At 37.9% G+C, this 22,043-nt stretch overlaps 1 protein-coding gene across 1 annotated transcript in view; it reads right to left on the reverse strand.

Moving 5' to 3' along the window:
• The window catches only part of esyt2a (extended synaptotagmin-like protein 2a), a 59,675-nt gene that overhangs the window by 16,269 nt on the left and 21,363 nt on the right, over positions 1-22,043 (reverse strand). Inside the window, 7 exon segments of the mRNA XM_042497791.1 lie at positions 646-694; positions 1,980-2,062; positions 2,326-2,502; positions 2,912-3,032; positions 9,004-9,059; positions 18,760-18,777; positions 18,779-18,850. Coding sequence (XP_042353725.1) covers positions 646-694; positions 1,980-2,062; positions 2,326-2,502; positions 2,912-3,032; positions 9,004-9,059; positions 18,760-18,777; positions 18,779-18,850 — 576 coding nt within the window.

Below are 22,043 nucleotides of genomic sequence, written 5' to 3' on the forward strand. Positions count from 1 at the left end.
GGTCAATCTACAGGTCTATAGGCCATAACTGTCTAAATCTCTCCCTTCTTTTAATAAGAACAATAATTAGACATCTATATATTTGTGTGTATTCATGATGCAATCAAGCTGATTTTAGAATTATTTAAAGGGATTTAAGTTACAAAAATGCCATTCTTTATTTTTTTTTATTTGTCTTTCTTTTCATTTTATATTGCAACTTATTTAATACTTAATTCTGTATTAAATTTATATATACATTTTTATATACATATACATATATACATGGTCGTTTTAATAAAGAGGAGGAAATAAAGATCACAAAATTACATTTTTGAAGCCAGACAAAAACATTCAAATGAAACTAACAAGAAGAACTGGGTAGCTGGTGTAAGCATTATCATGCTGAATATAAATCACGGCTGAAGAGTGGGGAAATCTGACAAAAAGTCAAACTTTATCAAGAGAAAATCCAATAAACATCTGAGCCACCCACAGGGTTTGAGTGACAGGTGACCTCTTGTGTGTGCAGAGTAGGAACACCACAGTAATGAGCACACAGGAGTAAAGATGCCACTATAAGTCTCCAGCTTTAACAAAGTATTTGAGTCTAAAAAATGGAGCTGAGTGCTGAAGGCACAGAGAGGAGGAGGAGATGCAGATTACCTCATCGACCTTCTGTTCCTTCTGGAGCTCAGCCATGTCGATCATCAGGCTGAAAAACAAGTAACAAACAACACAAAACTTTCACTAAGCGAGGCTGACTCATCACACTGCAGTTTGGCTGCGGTGTCGCGACAGACTGTTCCTCAAGGCGGCTCGTTTAATGGGCTCTGGTGAAAATTAAAGTCAGACACACAACGCTGCACTCATTAAACACCACGGTGGATTCACCCATCATTTTCGGAGGCCATGTCCTTTGATGAAAAACTACCATGAGGTAAATGGAGTGTGAAATCCTATTACGTACAGTGCAAACTCTCCAAGACAAATATGAGTTGTAGAAGACAGAAGAAACAAAATATGCACCAAACATTAATGTATTCGCTTAATGCATAAAACACAAAAACTATGGCCCTGTTAACACTTGGTTTTAAGATGTGTTTTGGTGATAAATCAGTTTTGTCACTTACTTCAGGTGGTCAAAGGACCCCTTGTACAGTTATTATGGCTACATACTTGCTGGCCACATTAGTGGTTGTGTCATTACAGCCAAAATCATGGAAGGTCACGTAACACTTGATCCAACTCGTCATACAACAGGCAAGTTTTAGAGCATGAGCGCGCTGACAGCAAAACACTACAAAACATATGTGGACAAAGGCATCCTAGACCACCTCAGTGAGTGGTTTGAGTGATCTGATCACAACGCGTCTTTTATACATGTATTTAGTGTTGTCAACTTGTGATCCGAGCGCACACGACAAAGACAAACTCACAGTGAATCTGAAATTTAGAATTACTCACAAGTGCTATATGTCATACGCGGGGCCACAACTAAAAGTCATTCAAAAGTATTCAATATATAATAGTGATGATTAATATTTTTTTCAGTCATTGATGATTCTTTAGTCTGTAAAATGCCAGAAGAATTTCAGTCCCCAGAGTCCTCAAATGTCTCTTTTGGTGCGATCAATAGTCCAAAACCCAAATATATTCATTTTATAATCATGTAGAGCAGAGAAAAGTAGAAAACATTCGCATTTTAGGAGCTAAGACAAGATCATTTTTTTACTTTATTTTAGTGCATTTTTTTGTCAACTTATGATTTGAGCGATTATTTAAATACCTGCTTATCAATTATTCTAGCAATCGTTTCAAAAGAAGCCATAAGCACTGAGAACAGGAGACACTGTGAAAAACACAAAATCCATGACAATGTCTGGCCTTAATCATTCCTAAAAAAAAAATTAATTAGTATGGTAGTGATAAGTAGACAGTAGTTAGTCAGAATTGTAGAGTTGGTGTTTTTTAAATAACGGTCTTAACAGAAGCTGTACCTTCCCAGGTAGTCGTCTTTGTCAGTGTCTTCATCAAACAGCTCAATCTCAACATTCTGTCCTGTGTTTTCGTACACCAACGCCTGCAAATACAAATAAACAAATTGTACACACGAAGCTGTTAAAAGTGCTATCACTTTACTTCTCTGCAGGTAGGAACATTATTTATTTATGGGATGTATTCATTTATGTTAAATGTATGTATCATTGGATGCATGAGGCCAAAATGAAATAAAGCTTGTTTAAAAATAGGAAAATATTAATGAAAAAAAAAAAACATGGACTCTCAAATTTCCTCCCACTTTAATCTAGACTGATGCCAGCTCTGTGAGACCGCGCCGCTCACCTCGTACACTTCGTTCCATTTCGGGTGGACGGTCTCGTGGATGACTTTGCTCTGGAAGAGCTGGGTCCCGACCTGGATGACTCCGTACGGGTCTGACTTGCCTTTAATGAGCCCCCCTAGGAACTTGTCTTTACCCAGCAGGTCCTGGGCCTCGATGAAGTGGATCCTCAGGACGCCCTGAGGAGACAGACAAGTAACAGAGAGCGTGAGATGAGTCTGGACCAGGAGAGGAGGGAGGAAAAAAGACAGGAAGAACAGACGCACCATCTTTGATTTTATATGGGTTAAATAAATAACTTTAATTTGACTTTACTGCACCTGGGCTAGATGTCAAATCAAATTCAGGCGTTGACTATTAACTTAGGACTAATAAAACTGGTGATGAACAGTCCAACAGCTTTGTGTGGGTCCTGTTTCAAGGGGCATTTTTGTATGATTTACTATAAGTTCAGACATTAATGATAAAAGCAAAGTTTGGGATGTGTTTGTTTTTTTTAATCAAAAAATGAACTGTTATCAACAACTAGAAATGCACCAGATGATTATTTCCCTTTTGTGTGTGTGTGTGTGTGTGTGTGTGTGTTACCTTGGGCATGGGGAAGCGTAGCTGGGCCAGCTGGGTCTCTCCCACCAGAGGGATGGTGATGCGGTTGGGCAGGACCACGAAGCTGTAAATGATGTCCTGGATGATGTTGTCACACAAACCACTGAGAGAGGTGGATGGAAAAGGAGAGATAGAGGGATGAAGAGTGGAGGGAGACAGTGGAGATGGTAAAAAGACAGAGAGATGGAGAATTATAAAAAAAAAAAATCATCTTAAAACATGAAAAACAATAACAATATATGCAAAAAAAAAAAAAAAAAAAAAAAGGAGATGCAAATACTACGAATGAAAAGCCAGAGAAGGCGACAACAGAAAATCTCTAGCTTTGGCTTCAAATCTGCAGCTGTCTGTATATTTACAGACCAGCTTTGCACATGCTCAAAACACACACACACACACACACGTGTATCAACAAGTGCGCACTGACACATACAACACACTCCTCTCCGGTTACAGACACTATTTATAAAGGATACATGCATGTTGAAAGACGAGGGCTGCAGCTTCGTGACTGATCCTAACAGGAAACAACCAGCATGTATGCTGAGACTCACTCAACCCTGTGCTGCAATCACAGCTGGTGTTAGGGCAGCCTGACACGGGATACTGCAGCAGTAGTGTGGTATGAGTTAGAAGGAAAGTCACACGTGCATGCCACATGCCCAGGGTTGAAAGGGTACATGTTTAAGATAGCTGTTAAATTCTGAAAGGTGTGTGTGTTTTTCATTTAAATCTGACAGAGTAAACACAAACAGAAATATCTCATGCGAATATAAATGTATTGCTCCAAATTTGGCAGATACAGATGTGTTCAGGTAGAGTGAGAGTTGAACTTTAACTTCTCAGCTCTAAGTTGTATCTAGCCATACAATCTTAAAAGGTGCTGTATGGAATTAATTTTGTGCAGCTAAAAATGAGTAACAGTGTTAATGTTATTCTGGACACAAAATTCGGTGTACTGCATTTTTAATTTGTACTATTCTTGAGCTTCCAAATTCAGCTGATTATTTGGGGACATGAAAAAAATCATTGGTATACCCTTTTAATAATCAATTAATTATTTTTGTGTGTTTTTCTTTAGCGAAGATGGTGGGGAAAAAAACTGGTGCTTTTCTTTGTCATACATGGTATTAAAGCAGAATATCTTAACCGTTTCAAGAAAAAAAAACATCACTTGAAAATTCTCAGCATTTCTCAGACATTTCGCAGACGTAAGATTAATTTTGTTTAAACAGTTATACCGTGGCTGTGTTTTAATCTGTGGGCAAAGTTTATGGCAGTCCATCCAAAAGTTGTCGACATCACCAAAATGAGCAGGGTTTATGGCTGTTTAAAATTCCAGAGAAAGTGTAGTGATCGTAAGATTTATCAATATTGAAAAAAATAGTTCCTGTAAAAAATGGTGACAGTGTTAACCGAAACACTGTTACTCTAACCCTGTCAGCATTTTTTATGGTGACAGCTGCTATTGTTAAATTTAGAAAATAAAACACAGAAATGCAGAAATGTTACTGGTGAAAATATTAAAAATTGAGTGGATGAAACCACAATTCTATTTGAATGGTTAGATATTATCATAAGAGGCTGAATTAGAAAAAAAATATTTGTGTGTGATTTGGGCAAAGTGATCCTCTGAGAAAACCAATTTCCATTACTTTCAAAATAAAAGAATATGACTAATCCATCCATAAGACTTATCCGCATAGATTTCCTTCACTAATCAGAGTATAACAGATAAACAGGTTGTATGGCTTGTTGTTAACTAGTAAGACTTAAAAAATGAATAATAAAGTTGCCCATACAGCTTGCACAGTTTTGCATGGCAGATATGGACAATGCTTAGCTGATATTTTGCTTCATTTCCTCTAGAGGGCAGCAGCAAACTGCATTAAAACAGCTGCAGCTTCACCACATCAGTAAATTCCCCCTGAAACAGCTGAACCCGGGTCAGTTCCAGATTAGAATTTCATATGAGTGCAAAGTTGATTTTAGCTGATTCCTGGTCTGCTCACTCACTAAACACCTGAGGGTGACCTCAGGTTTTCCTGCTTCTTCAGGGCCAAATACCGATCATCACTGAGGAAATAATGAGCACACTCACACCAACACAGGAAGAGCGAGGAGGGTGGGGCAAGGGCAGGTCTTCAACTCGATCAGTGCAGACACACACATACACACACACACACACACACACTCTGGTGTTTTCCTTCAAACTAGTCAAACAAGGAAAGCCACATTTCACAGGGCGGAGTCTTTTGGAAACCGCAGTGAGTTTCTCTGCTGAAAACAAACAGTAAACTAACAGGAAATAGCAACAGGTCAGTATGGAGGAACACAGTCAGCAGTGTGGTAACAGTTCTCTGCAGCACGGGGTGTTCAGCACCTGCACATTGGCTTACAGGCTGTGTTGTCATGGTGTGAACAATCTTCTTTTAGGACTTAATCTATTGGATCAAAAATATAAACAGTCATACAAAAACCTAGGAGAGACTCAGATTTTTAAAATGAACGTCACAGTGTCAGGTTTAACTTGTTATGTTCAGTTAGCTGCTTGGCTCTATGTTGCTCTTCCATACTGATCCAGACTGAAATATCTCAATAATTATTGAATGGACTGGAATGAAATCTTGTACCAACAAATAACCTTGTGTCTGTGGTGAGCTCCTGACACCATAAGGGTCATATTTCTAGTTTTCAGTGAAATTCTTCAACAACCATGGAGTGCCATGAAACTTGGTTCACACAGTCATGTTCCCCTCAGGATGAACTGTAACAACTTTGGCAATCGTTTCACCTTCAATCTAGTGTCATCATCAGGTCACATTTTCATTTCTCTAATTGTTTTTTTGAAAAATAACTGCAAAACGAATGACAAGCCCATCAGCCTCAGCAGTGCTTTGTTTTACAGGTTTTTTACAACTGCGATTACAATTTTCTAAACTTGTAACACAGCAACACACCGACATCACACAATGGTCCACTTTTCCACGCATTATTTTTATCGCTCTCAGCTCCTCTGTGTTGTTTGTTATCCATACTGAACCAATCAACTGAAAAAGTCCTGTTTTTATATATAGTTTTTGGGCTGCTGTTGTTACTATACTATATTATACTATATACTATATACTAAGTTTTGAACATTGGGTTTTTTGTCAGATGGAGGTTATAAAAATGTGACTTCAGAATGGACAAAATGATGTTGGTGATTGTAAAAAAAAGTGTTAATTAGCAAATATTAGCAATCTAACACTTAAAACTATGATGCTGAACATGTTAAATATTATACCTATTTAACAAAAGAGTGTTAGCGGTGTCATTGTTAGCATGTTAGCATGATGGTGTTAGTAGCCTCTGCTCTTGGCTCTGGTACAACCAAATGTGTATGGTTTTGTATTTGTGGAGCTGTTTTATTGAAATGTATATACTATTCAAGTCAACCTGGATTTTAATGGGATTTTCTCAATTTTGGAACAGGACCCTGGGTTCTGGTTTCACTTAAGCTCCAACAATTCTCACAAAGGAAACACAAACCTATTATCCATGACATGTACCCTTATTTTCTGGTTAGCAATATCACCTTGCAATGCATTTGACATGCAGATTACAAAGACATTTTTAGAGCTGCAACTGCTAGTTGATTAATCGATTCATCAGCTTACAGAAAATGAACTGGCAACTACTGTATTTTGATTATCAAATACTTGTTTTGGTTCTTTTTCTTTAAAGAAAAAAAAAGCCAAACATTTGCTGATTTTAAATCTGAATAGCTTCAGATTTTTGGACTGTTTGTACACTATACCTGTCAATGGAGACATTGTAATGTCTTTGTGCATTTTTATAACTTTGTTGCTGCAGTGTCTTCATCAAGGTTGATGCAGAAGTGATAGAAATCCCGTCTTGAAATGTTTCCTTTTAATCCACCCAACATTACATCTCCGTCTGCAGAGGCTCTCCTTTCATAATGACATTTCTATAAATACCAACACTTAGCGGGGAAAAATAAAGGTCATAATCCATTCTGTGATCCAGTGGTTAATGTGATGGTTTCAGCAGGAGAGCCTGAGAGCCTGATAGACCGCTCAGGCTGCGTGTCCACTGGGAAGATCTCTTCAAAGCACCGGCTTCATTTTGTCATTATACCATGCAGGAGGGATGTGCTTCTGCACGCTCCATAAAGCACTAAGTGCTCAGCATGTTTTTAGTTTTCCAACTGTTAAGGGTTCGCAGTAATCATGGGATATTTTCTCACAAGAATGACTTTTCTGTACTATATGCTGAAATGCAACAGTAATTCCAAAATATACCAGGTTCATAAAAGCTTTCCTGATTGCTGCTTTAAAGACTCTACTTATGTTTCTATTAGTATTTTAAGTGAGATAGCTGAATTTCAACAACAAACAAAGCTTTAATGAGCGTGTGTTTCCATCAGATACTGTAACATTATGCAAATATATTCTAATGGACGCAGCAAGATTACAATATTGAAGACAGACAATATCAAAGTTTAAAAAACACCAACAATGGTTTAAAGTAAATCACTGACCAATTATTTAAATTCTTTAGATTTGGGGCTTTCTTATGTAATGGTAAGGCCTCTAATGTTGAGCAAAAGTGAGAGTTTGTCTTCTTCAGAAGAGTAAGAGGAGCAACTTCTCTTTTTTCGATATGCAAACTTTTTTGTTACAATATTTAAGCTTTTTACTGCATTTCTACACAATATTTTAATGCACGAGTCAAATACATACAAATTTACATCCAAAACATCTGCTCAGACTGTAATATGTTTTCAGTTTAGGCATATGTTTTGAAGTGAGAGTCAGAAAAAGAATCAGTCAACCAATTTAAAAGAGCTAAATCATGCTTGTATAAAGAGTGTTAGATACCGTGTGAGTCCCTTTTTAATGGCACTGCACGGACGAACATGGATGTAAAAGATTCTGGTTTCACATATTTGAGGACAATTGTCTTTGCAAGTGTTTTAGGAGGAGAAAAATACATTATTTGCTTTTGTTAGACCTCAAGGTGAGTAACACAGAATGCAAACATAAATTTTGTTTGTTTTTCGTAAAAATACTTGTGGCGTAAGAAGAATGAATAATGATTAGATGTTTCCGTGATAATACATTTCCAATGACAAGTGATTATTATATAAAATGATTGCACAGAGAGAAACTATATGTCACACTGAATATGGCACTCTGTTGGCACTATGCAGTTTCACTGTAAGGTAATTTAAATGAGAAATCTGAATTCATCGACTCTGAAGTCATTTCATTGTCCTCATAATGTGCCCAATGTTTGCATTGGAAAATAAGGCTCACTGAAACCATAATAATATTTTCATCCAGTCTTATATGAGGTTGAAATATTCCCACAATGCAATAATCTAGAGCAGAAAATAGACTTTTAAAGAGCATTACAGCTGAATAATGATCCACAATGATAACTGCTCATTATGCGTTATTTTTTGTAGGAAATAATGAGAAACAGTGACATCAGACTGCTCCAGAGAGGTCAGAGGTCAAAGGTCAAAGCGACCAATACGTATATGTGTGTGTGTGTGTGTGTGTGTGTGCACAATGTGTGCTGCAAATAGCGCACTGTGATCCAAACATAGGATATACACAGTGTGTAAGAGCACGTTCACATGGAGACAAAATAAGCACAGTAATGACATCATGTCTCCACTGCACGCACGCACGCACGCACGCACGCACACACACACACACACACACACACACACACACACACACACACACACACACACACACAAACACACACACACACACACACACACACAATCCTTTGATAATGATGGCCAGGTGGCTTCACACAGTTCCTCAGGGGACGGGCTGGCTGTTTTACAGAGAGCAGCTCTGTCTGCGTGTGTGTTTGTTTGTGTGTGTTCAGGATGTGGCTGCTCGGATTAATGCAGCAAAGTAAACTGATTAATACCAATTAAAATCAATGAATGCACAGGCCAACTGATGACACACAGACATTCAAATAGACACAAACACATCACAGTCATGAGACTTGAAAATAGCCACAGCACATTTCATGCAGTTACTTACTTGACACCAGGAATGTCCAGCATGTTTGTGAGTCCTGTCCAATTGATGTCCAGCAACTGAAGTAAAGAGAAGAAACATGATTAAGAGTTGTTTACTTAAGAGCTAAAACTTGATCTCCTGCTCCGTTAACGAAAAGGCACACACTCAGAGTCAACTTCAGACCTTTCTTCTCACCACAGCACATTTTTTTAAGGAAACAATCAGCTGCACAAAGACCAGAAATTTCCTGCAGCAACATCATTTACAAGCTAATGTTTTCTGGTGAAACTGTGAAAAGATATTTCTCAAACAGTACTAAGCCTAAGTTTTAAGCTTTATTTCAGCAGTGCCTGGGTTTGGGTCATTTTTGTCTGGAAATACACAATGTATAAAGTAATCATTTTTGAGAAATGTGAGAAGAATTTACTATCAAACCAATGATGGAAATTTTGTCTTTTCGTGTATAGTTTTATTGGATTAGAATTAAGAAAAAAATACTGGCACTAAATAATTGCAATTAATCGGGTCAATCTGATTAAAAAGCCCAAATCAGTCAAAACCTAAATTAATTATGCTTTGAGGAAAAAGTTTCGCCTTCATATAATAAATGTAACAATTTTCAACTACAGCAGAAAAATATAAGTTTTGGTGTTAAACAATCTCTGTGACTTTTGTAACAAGTGCTCTCTGAGGTTTCCCCACACTGAGCTCGTCTTCTTTACATTAGCTCCTCACTGACGGCGTGATGAGTCAGCAGAGCAGCAGCAGGAACTGAGGAGCCCAACTTTGAAATTCAATTGACCTAATAATCAATAGAGCCGGGCAGATTGTGTTAGTCTTTGTACAGCCAGGAAATATTTGGTAAAGTACTTTGGAAACGGCATTACTAAGAAATAAATAGCTGTTATATGCTACAGTAGATTTGACGAAAATCTACACAAACCCATTAAAAAAAAGGTGAGATTGACAAAAAAGGGAGCTTTGACTGCAGTAATAAACATCTCCTTGTATTGCTTTAATTGAATTAAGCTTAGATGGAGTCATTTTTCAGTATCTGAATCAATTTGGAGGGGGAAAAAAGCTAGTAAAAAAGACACTTAAGGTTTACTAACTTGGCAATGTAAACAACTAAAAAAAATTAAAAAATAAGCAATTGATCTGAGATTTTAAAAATACTCAAAGACTATCTATATTGGTCTTTTAACATAACACATTACAACTGAAGCGTCATTTGTTCATTTGTGATGCAAATGAGGCAGGCAAGTTTAATTTTGAATTAATAACAGCAAATTAACTGTTAGTCATCCTGCATTTTGAACTTTGAACTGACTTTTTTTTTTTACTGTGACTGTCCTTGTGTGTGTGTGTGTGTGTGTGTGTGTGTGTGTGTGTGTGTGTGTGTGTGTGCGCGCGCAGCTGTATGAAATGTTAATGACTCAGTAACCTCTTACCTTGGCAAATCCAAAAGTTTTTTGGTTTTTTTTTTTTTTTAGAAAGAATGCAGATAGATCATTACAAGCCCATAAAAAATATTAAACTGTGATTAAGTCTAAAAGATAGACTCGGAAATTCACCACAACAGTCCTTCCAGCATATCGATTATTGAAAATAAGCTGTCAACACTGACTTTTCAGACCTTGAGGCCGAGTCTTACAGTTGTTCAAGTACAGAAAGAACAGTATAAAGAAACGTAATGTTAACCCTTATAGGAGGTGCTGCACTCCACAGTGTATTCGCTGGCATTACAACCAAAATGATGTGGAAATCTCAGTTTACACAGATGATGAAACCCAACACTGCAGGCAGTGACACGCTCTTGACAATCAGATACAGATTCCAGAAAAGGAAAAATCCTCCCAAGTTAACCAGGATTCTCATATTTAGAATAGGAGCTTAACCTGTTTTTCTAACCCAGTTATGAGGCTAATATACTTCAGCATACAATGGGGTTACCTGAGGGACCAGATTGTGGAGGAAGAAGTCACATAATTAACACGAAGTCACTGAGTCTGTCAGACAGGAACCTCCGCACAAGTCACTGCAGTAATAAGCAAGGCTGAATCACAGCACCCAAACCTGACACGCCCAACATCTGCTGAATATTGTGGTTATTGCTGCTGTCATAGCAGCTAACACTGGTGATAACAACTGCATTATTGGAACAATAAAGGCAGCAATTATTATATAGTAACTGCTGTAGTAGCAGCAGTAGCATGTTAAGTAGCAGTGGTGATGGAGCATTAATTTAAGGAGGAATAGTGGCAGTATTAGTACAATATGTAAAAAGTATGAGGGCACCCATGCAATGTCCAAAGCCATGGCCATTAAAAGCACAAAATATGGAAAACAGCCCCAGAATGAAAGTACACAGAAGTACGTGAACAGGACATCTAACTGTTTTTGAAATAGCAATTATACTAGAATTACTGCCTCGTGGTTTACTGTTTACATCCATGTCTGTCCAGACTCATATGTACACATTACGGTTAACACTGCTTCAAATACAAATGTTGCTGTAAAGAAGCTGTATATTCAGCATTGATGTGTCACAGTGATCTACAACCCAGAAGCACAGAAAATCTACATAATCAACACAGTTTCACCCAAGAATAGTGCCACAAATTCAGTATCTCACCAAATGTCTCCCCTTCTGTTGACGTTGAGTTATAAATTATGACCTTTTACTTTCTGCATTTAAGAAGTCATCACTTCACATTTTCATCATATAATGCATTTACGTGATTGTCATAATTAGCATATGTATTCTTGAGTTATGTGAGGTCATGGTAACTTTGCCTCTGATCACCAATATTTTATCACTTCATCATTGATATCTGTGTCACGTTTGAGGAAACTGACTCACAGTAATCTTCATAGATCAGGTCTACAAGAATGGGTCTGGTGGACGGACAGATGCACAGATGACGTATGGACAACCCCAAAACATAATGCCACAGCTGTTGCCAGCGCTGAGGCGAGCTCAAAATAACTAAAGCCCAAAAGTGATGCCAACAGTACCAGTAACTACAGCAGTAGCATGAGATGGTGATATGGATAAAGTCTTCTCTAAATTATTATAAGATTTGGAAATAACTCAATTTTCACTTGAATCTTCTTGTATGAATAAAAACATATTTTTGGAGGTTTCATAAAACTCTGCTGTCCAGGCAAAATGTAATTAAAAATGAAAAAAATTAGACAATTGCTGCAATAATTAATCAATTTATTAGTCAATCAACAGCAAATCAATCTGCATTCTGATTAATTCTAAATGTTATTGTTTCAGCACAAGTTGTCACATTTGATGGTTCCAGTTTCTCAAATGTGGTAGTTGGTGTTTTTCTTTGTCTTGTCTTATATTCAATTGTTTTTATTTTATTTATTTAGATTTTGGGTTTTTGGACAAAACAAGACATCTATAAAAGATTTTTTTAATGTAATGCATAAGGGTGTTAAACAGTTCATTACATAAAACATTAAAACTGTTTATATTTATGCCATGAACTGCATTGCACTGTTTTTATTCGAGGGAGAAGCTGCTCTGGTACACTCAGTCTCATGGCATATCATCTCTGAAAGCAGATAAAGAAGTGGGAGTTGAAGCAGCAGTGATAGCGGATGCTAAGCGTTAGTAGCAGGTGACTGTAACAGCAGTAAAAGTAGTACTAAAAAGAATCACTATAACAGCAGCATGGTAGTTGTAGTATTAATAATCCTTGTAACAGTGCAGCTACAGCTCTTTCAGTTCTAGGAGCAGCACTGACGGGAGAAAATCATGGACCTAGCATGCACACAGAAGCCTGGAGTTTTGAATGTTACTGCTTGCTACCACCTTTTGTCAGCACGAGGAGAAAAAAATCAAAGTTTTTAAGAGTATGGGGATGTCTGGATGAAGCTGTGGTGGGTCGGGCAAACAGTGAGTACCAGGCCTGAGTGAGACAGGCTGAGACAGGGAGGCTCTCTGTCCTGATAATAAGGAAGATTTGATTTGGAGAGAGTAAACAAATCAATCAGAGCTGAGGAGTAGAAGTATCTGTTTTACACTGTGAGCCAGCGTGCAGTGCTCCTGCAGCAGACTGCAGCTCAGCGTTTAATCATCGTCACTCACACTGAACAGTCTAGCTCACAAGACAATCGCCAGGCTCGTGTTGGGAAGACACCAAGCTCAAAATAACACCAGCCCACAGACCATAAAAGGAGAGTGAGGCGCATGGCAGCTGTCAAGGTTAACATATATGTGGACCTAAGGTGGAATGACCTGATGTCAGAGTGTTTTAAAACAAATCATTGGCATAGTCAGGTAGGAATTTCTGTTTACGAGTAAGAGCCAGAGAGAGTTTGTGTTTGTGTGTCTGCTTGTGTGTGTGTGTGTGTGTGTGTGTGTGTGTGTGTGTGTGTGTGTGTGTGTGTGTGTGTCTGTCTCGGTATGTTAAAGACTGCAAGTGACCGCAAACTTGGAAAAGGTTATAAAAGAGGCTTAAAATGTCAAGTGCTGGAAGCTGTTTTTAGAGCTGAAGCAAATGAAGATCAATGAGGAAAGTGACGCATGTAACTGCTGAAATGTCTCTGCATTTACAGAAAAGCTGTGCATGGACACACACACACACACACACACACACACACACACACGAGCGAGAGCCATGTGTATAACCATGTGTACCTATAAATCAAATAACTGCAAAATCACCTGCATTGTTTACTTTATTTATCCTTAAGATGCTTAAGGGTTTTTTCCCCATTTTAAAAAATATTATTCTCTAATTAAGTTATTACTTTAAACCCAAGATTCATGTTCAGGGATGGACAAAGTACTCTGACATTTTACTTAAGTAAAAGTAGCATTGAAATGGTATAGAAATTCTCTGTTCCAAGTAAAAGTCCTGCATTTAAAATTTTGCTCGAGCGAAAGCAGAATTGTGTGCATCAAACTATATTTAAAGTATGAATGTATGTATTATATAATCAAGTTATAATCACTGAGAAATTAATGTCTTCACCACATCATGATAATGCAGCTGATAAAAGCACCAATTTTGATTACTTTATACTTTATACATCTTTAAAAAGTTTTACAAAATGATCGATTTAGTTATGATAAGTTGTGTTATCGATCTGTATCCGAAGAGTAATTAAAGTTAGAATCTTTGCATATGAACTGTATTGGAGAAGCATAAAGTAGCAGAAAATGGAAGTACATACACGTTGTACAAGTACATGTAGTACAAGTACCTCAAAACAGCACTTACAATAAAATCTTAAATCCCTGTTATGATCTACTTTTTGATCTTTTTGACAACACTCCCTAAATACCATTTACGTTTTAGAAATTAAAATAAGATTTTAAAAAAAGAAAATGCAAAAGTCCATCACCTGTTCTTTGAACAGTGCTGTGCAAGCAAAGCAGAAACTAACATGTCTTTATCGTGCAGACACTAAAGCCTCAGGCAGTCTGGTTATTCAAATTTTTTAAAGCATTAAAGAGTCTCTCGTTCTCTCTCTCTGTTACATAATGCTGTCTGTCTTGACCCCACACAAAAGGCAAAAATCACTCCTCATTTGAGTTGTTTTTTTCTTGCCTCTCCTGTCTGTAATGTTGTTTAGTAACCTGTCCCCTCTATAACAAATTACTTTTTTTTGAGAATGTTGAGAACAAATGTTGAGAATTCCTTCTTTTTAGAAAGACGAGGCATGTTCCGACCTTAAATGATTTGTCGTTTTGATAACATGGTTGCTTCCAGCTCCCTGTGATTTAGTCTCGCAGACAGTAATTTTACAAACTCCTTCCAATTTCCCGACTGCAGCGTGGATATTATGAGCAGCAGGACTTCTGCCTTTCATTTGTGTGTTAACCGCTTTTTGTGTGTGTGTGTGTGTGTGTGTGTGTGTGTCTGTGTGTGTGTGTGTGTGAGAGACAGAGAGAGACAGAGGAAGCGAACATGGCTGTGCAAATAAGGTATTTTGTTGCTGCTTTAGCATCATTTTGTTGAGTTAGCAAGCTAATGGATACTTGTTAGATATTATTTCATATTGACCAGTTTGCACTTAACAGGCAGAACTACAACCAGTTTAACAAACCCCAGCCAGCAGGAAAACAGACGGTTTGGAGCTCAGCTTGTCTGAGAGCTGACGACCGCACAAAGTTGTGTGAATGACCACACATCAGTCACGTTTCCTTTGTCAGTCAGATCTACAGGAAACACACTGGGGGACTTACAGGTGACAAAAAAGCCAAAAACGATCAAAAATTGGGGGGCACAGGCTGAGATATCTTAATTTATGATTCTTGGTACAGTTCCTAAAATGCTGGATCCTTCACTTCCCATAATGCAACTTGATCCTTTCATCCTGGTGGACTTCCATGTTTTTCTGTTCCACATATTAATTTTGTAACAGTTAAACAATTGTAGAGATCCTCTTGTGATGGTTCTTAGGATATGTTAACGGATTCTGGTGTGTGAAATTGTCCCTCTTGAATCTTTATGATACTCTGCCTTAATGTCTGCATAGATATGTGACAAATTAAATATACAGTACATATATACATGTGACCTTGTGTGCGTGTGTGTGTGTGTGTGTGTGTGTGTGTGTGTGTGTGTGTGTGTGTGTGTGTGTGTGTGTGTGTGTATGCGGGTGTCTTTCTGTGGCCTAGTTAGCGCTGTAGATGTAGACCACTGTGGACCACAATGCCGTGCTGCCAGGCAGGCACAGGAAGATAATGAAAGCAGCGTGGGGGATTTCACAGAACAACTCATGTCAGAAAATGATGACTATCACTTAGAAATAACAGCACATAAGATATAATAATGCTTTCAATATGGGCATTAAATGTAAAAACAAACTTAAAGGGACAGTTCACCCGAAAATTAAAAATACTTATTTTTCCTCTTACCTGTGGTGCTATTTATCAGTGTAGATTGTTTTGGTGTGAGTAACATAGAGATGTCTGTCGTCTCTCCAATATAGTAGAACTACATGGCGTTTGGCTTGTAATCAAAGTGCCAAAAAACATTTTGAACATTTGAACATTTGAAAAACTCAAAAGCAATGTCTCTTTCCAGAAATCATGATCCAGTTACTCAAGATAATCCACACACCTTATTGTGAGCACTTACTTGAGGGAACTATTTTCTCTCTACTGATCAACTACTGCCAACTGTACAAATTTGCAGAATTAAGTGTGCATCTACTGCTAGCTCACCTAGTAGATGCGTGCTTCCTTCGGCACGGGGATATGCTTGGCAGTTGTAGCTCTACTGCTGTTATCTCTAACTTTGAGCAAAACAAGCAAGATTGATAAATAGCACTACAGGCAAGAGAGATTTTTTTTTTTTTGACTTGGGGGTGAACTGTTTTTTGTCATGATAAATGATATTAAATTTCATTTGGCTGACTGTTGTGTATTTTGCTCTTTTATCTTATGTTTGTTTACTTGACTAATCATTTTTTATTTCCTTTAGAACTTAATGCAGATTTCTCACTGATGATACTTGGTTTGATACTCGGTAACTGTTTTGCTGAACACATTCTTCATTCAGGGTAAAGGTCCTCCTTGTTTAAACCTCATTCTGTTTCTCGCAGCCATAATGGCAAGGTGTACAAATAACACATACCAGATAAACCAAGTATGTGAACCTAATGACATCACTAAAACAACGCAGCACAACAACGTACCACTAAAAATGCACCAGGGTTACCAGCCAGCTCAAGTGAAGTTACCATGACAACGTTCCAGCAGGTTGCACATTAAACTTTTACTGAATGTCACTAAAGTCATTTAAGACAACCGAAATAACCACATGGTTCAACAATCGAGCAGGAAACTGGAGTTGTATCTCGAGTTGAAAGATCCATCAACATCAAAAAACCAGCCTCAGAGTTACTTTTAACTGTACAGGCCACCATACAGGCAGGACCAACTGTCAACCTATCAACCAAGTACAGATTTTTGATGTACCGTACCTGGTTTATCATCAAACCTTCTGGAAAAACAGCTAAAAAGCAATAAATGCAATACTTTGTTCAAAGACTTTACAAAGGAAATTGAATTTGAGAATCCAGTGGACACTACACCATAAAACAAATTGCTTATATCTGATATAATAAAAGTGATGTCAGGTCCTTTCTGGTGTGGGATGGGAAGATGCTACATTGACTCACCTAACAACAACGCCTAAAAGCTGCAAATCAGTAAACGCCACCCAGATGCAGAGGATACACATTAACACATATTTGTGAATAGCTGGTGGTACAAGAGGCAGGACTTCCCAAAAATGTGTTTGTGGCAGCTCATTACAATTAAAACATTTGCCACCACTAATAGATATTCTACTTTTGGAGCTGGACCATTCATCAGAAGCGCTGTTGAAACCTATATATCTTTGGGTTAGAGCTCTCTCTGGGTACAGATGGAGCAGCAGCACTTCAGGTGCATTGAAGGTGAAACTTAACCGTTCATTCTGTTTGTTCTTAAAGTTTGCTTTCACTCACAAACAGCTGCTCCTCCTCCAGGGGTCTGAAGCTCTTAACAAGTTAACAGATCATTTATCCACCCCAAAAGCCACAAACTGCTGCTAAGGATACAGAGAACTCCGCCTGCGCTGCCTTCAGGGACCCACAAAAACCCAGAATTTAGAGAGGGGACACAGATTAATAAAAAGGGATACACAAGCATTTAAAAGAAAGAAAAATAACAAAAGCAAAAGTTTTCTTGTACACCGAGGAAGTAAAAAAATCTTAACTTTTGCAAAAAAAGATCACATTCAGAAATTTCCCTTCTCTTCCTACATGTTTATTTGATCACATGTGCTCTGTCTCAGCAGAGACCTGCCTGAGATCTCCACACCTCCACATGATGATCATTCTCTCAACACCTTCTGTGGTGATGACCTGCATGTGGGAGATGAGCAGTTTTTGGAAGCGAGGATTAGAATAAAATCTCAAATGTAATTTTTCTTTATTTTTTTAATTTTTTTTACAGTATTAGCTGATGACACCTAGCTGGCTCAAACAAAACACTCAAGTCTGAGTGTTTATGCTGTTGTAACTGATGCCTCCATCTTCTAAAACTTATTTTTCAGTCTGAAAATACAGTTTTGAAGGAAAGTGGAACAATTTCACATCTCTGTTTGAGGCTTTTGATCGGGAATCTTTTTATGTGAGTAACAGTATCAGAGCCTGAATCTGGAAAGATAAAATGTGTTGGTGCAAAGGAAGGAAGACAGCAGTCAGAGAGAAGGAATGCACTGATAAAGGAGGACTGGGGCTGTGCAGCATTCAGGAAAACTCAAGAGGAAAATGCTGTGGCAGAATTTTACTGTGCCAGCAGAATCATAATAAGGTAAATCCATGCAGTATATGTCAATGTTAAAGTGATGAGTGGCAAAACTTAGAATAGCACATTATCAACAACATTTCTGCAAGTTACTGCACAAAAATTTTTGATTGGTGCTTCTGCAAAATGCTTCTTTAAAATGATCACTGTTTACAAAGCCTTTTCAAATTTCAAACATGGCACTATGCTCGGTGACCCTCCTTCAATTGATACACAAGAGTTTGGCTATAGTATCAAAAGAGATTATTTTTAAAAACTGAAAAACTTCCAAAAGACAGAAATCCTCTAAGTGAAAATCAGATTTTACAAAAATTGCAGTTAAAATATTATGTACTGTAGAGTGAAATTTAATGGTGAACTCGCTTTTTTTTTCTCAGAGTATTTTAGAGAATTATCAGCTGGGGATGTCACAGTCAGATTATGGGGTGTAAGGTCGAGGTACTCACTGGTTTCTTGAGGAAAAAAGACGGACAGGGCTCCAATCAGAGGCATGTCCCCCAGCAGAGGCTCCATCACCACTCTCATCGTCCCATGAAGCTGGACAGAGGAAATATAACATCATGGATGAGTCAGTTAGCCCTTAGTGATCATGTGTCAACTGTGTTTTATCTCACTAAAGCCTTTACATGTTTCTTGTCATTTTCATTTATTGTAAAGTAATTCCATGGGACTCCATGACATTTCTGTATTTTAGTCAGTATGTTTCTTTCCTGCTGTAAATTGGCCCAGAGGTCCAGTATGTTGGACTACATTGAGCCCAAATCATTCATGTGATCTTTTATGACGTGCATAACCACACAAAGGGCAGGAGGGACCAGACAGACTTCTAAAATCAGGCTTATCAACAACCATAGCTTCAGAGAGGTGTCACAGATGTTGTCAAACCAGGTGAGAAAAAGGCAAAACAACTCTGACGTCAAGTCTGTCTCTCTTGGACTCTTGAGTAGAGCTGATATTATTTGATTTTGGAGCTGCTACCAAAACATGTCTCGACACCTTAATTTGAACAATGAAACATGTTTAATTTATATAATATAGGAATAGTTTACAGGATCTCTCCCTAATAAAAATGTTCCAAAATATAACTGAAATCAGAGACTATCTGAGAAGAAAACTGACACAAACAACACTACCATTTTTTTTTACCTGTGAATGCCAAGACCAATACTACCAAAAACGATTTAGTATGCAAGAAAAAGATGTAGTATGTCCCAAAAAATGCAGTCAAATGCAGTATGCCAAAAATACTAACTAATGCATTCTGTCACATTTTGCAGTATGCAAGCCAGCATGCTTTCCGCGCTATTCTGACCCACAATCCACTGCGCAGCAGAAAACACATCACCAACAGATGACAGCTTGGCAGCTCGTTGACAGCTGTCAGAAACCGCAACGATGGATGATGGCACATTCGAGTGACTGACACCACTTTCATGAATACAGACTCTAAAATGTATGCAGTGATAATCTAAAAGTTAAAACTACATACATTTCTACGTAGCAACAGCTGGGCTCTCCAGGTTGACTCTGTCTCTGGCGAGCTCGGTGAGTGTTGTTTTGTTTTATCTCCAGTCTGATGTATATACGAGCAAGAGGGTAAAGGTTCAGCTTTCAATGTCATGAAGAAGTGGTATATGCAGTTTGAGTTCATTCTGCATAACAGTACTTTTTAAAGTTGACTACAGTACCTATTTAAGTAAAAGGAGAAAGTATGTCATATCAGATGCAGCTTTGTAGGGAGTTGATACCAAAAAACGATGTCTGATAGTCAACCCTAAACATGAAGACGCAAGTTTGTGTGGTGTGTTGAAGACGCAACTTTCAACCAACTGAACTAATGTTTTGTGTAACAAGTAAACATCTTCGGTGGGTCTGCCAAAAGCATGTGTAATCAAAAACCAGAAACACCAGAAACAAACACACAAAAATGTCTCCAAAAATGCCCATTTGCCTTTGTGCAACTCTGAGAAGCTCACTCACTTTTGCTTTTTGTTGGATCACGGTCACACCATTATGGGGCTCATATTGTGCAGTTTGTTATGCTCTACTAGTGTCCCTTGTCTTGTCTTGTCTTTCTTTTGACCCTCTGTTCTCTTTTTTTTTGTTTTTTAATCTAATTTGGGACAGACTGGGCATTTTGTTTTTAAAAGAAGGCCAAACTGTTCATTTGACGTTTGGCTGTCTTCACTGGCTGTCTCCACTGACATCATACCGTGAACTAGTGAAATTATGAAACCTTTGTGGTGCTAAGAGTCAAGAGGCTTAAATCATCTGATATCAGTCTTCAGTGCAAAACTCTCAAACAGAAAAGTAATGATTATGGCAGAAGCTGATGTACGGCAAAGCTATTGTCATGTTGAACTGAAATCCCATGGCTGATCATTCTAAAGAAATGAGTAAATGTTTCCCCCCTCTGAGCTTTTTTTTAAATTACTATTGAGGGCCCTGCTTTCTCAGTGGCTGCAGTGACTCAAACCTCAGTTATGTAGCCTGGCTGTCTGCAGCACCAAAATTTGGTCGTCGCTCACTCTGAGAAATCAAATACCAACATTTTGCTCATCGAAAACGGACGCAGTGGAAAGATTGCAGATAGCCATTTGTTTGTTTGCTTTGTAAACACTGTGCAGCAGATACAGTAATACTGTGTCAGGATCCATTAAACCAGAAGCAGAAGAAGCACTCTTCAGTCGCTGACATGGGTGTCTGATGTAGTCTGACAGTTAATAAGGAGAAAACTCTGGAAAAACCTTCCTGGAGTGTGACTCATGATAATTCATGATAAGCTATAAGTTTAGCATCTTCTGCAGCCTATGAAAAGCTTGACACACACAGCCCGAGACTGCACCTATAAAAATTTAAGCCATACACAAAGGCAAATATTGACTCTGCCTCGTACACGCGGCCGTCTCTCTCTGTTTATCTTTTCCAACTCTTCACTCTGCTCACTTTCTCTGCCTCTGTTTCTCTGATCTCTGAACAGCAAATATGGCCTGATCCTCTGCAAACAGCTGAGTGGATAACGTCTCCTTTATCAGTCTCGTGTCAACATACGTATTATGTAAAAGTGTCTCTGAAGAGGTCATGGGTTATTATGGTGGTCATGGTTGGAGGAATGAGGGCTAGCTTCAATAACATCTGTCGCTCTTTTTATCCCCCTATACATAGTCTCGTAAAATTAATACTAATATGCTTGTTCATGTGGTTCAAGTTGTAGAAATACTTGGTGAAATTTTGCATTGAATTATTTGCAACTAATGTCAGTTAATTTGATCATATTATTAAGTGCTATATGTATATTAGAGCTGCACCTCACGATTATTTTTTTTATCGCTTAACCTATCGATTATTTTTTCGATTAATCGATTAATCTATCGATTTTTTTTTTTTTTTGATCCAACTATTATTTTTTTTTATTACTTGATTAATATAACAACAAATTTACTAAAAATAACATTTTAAACTTGTCATACACTACAGAGCATTATTCCCCAACAAAAAATAGCCAGTCTTTACTGGTAATGTGTTTTAGGTAAGGTGTGTTTTACAGTCTGATATAAAGTCTCTCCAAAATAAAATTAATGCAATTAATTAATGCAAGAGCTTGTTCCACTCAAGAAAAAGGAATGTGTGTACGCTCTAACTTGATAAACGAGCGCCGAAACAAAAACCAACACGCCCGGCACTGCTCACGCTCTCATGACGCGCTGTGTGAACCGGTGCGACACGTCAA

This window comes from Plectropomus leopardus, chromosome 12 (genome assembly GCF_008729295.1).
Source record: "Plectropomus leopardus isolate mb chromosome 12, YSFRI_Pleo_2.0, whole genome shotgun sequence".
Taxonomy (NCBI): Eukaryota; Metazoa; Chordata; class Actinopteri; order Perciformes; family Serranidae; genus Plectropomus; species Plectropomus leopardus.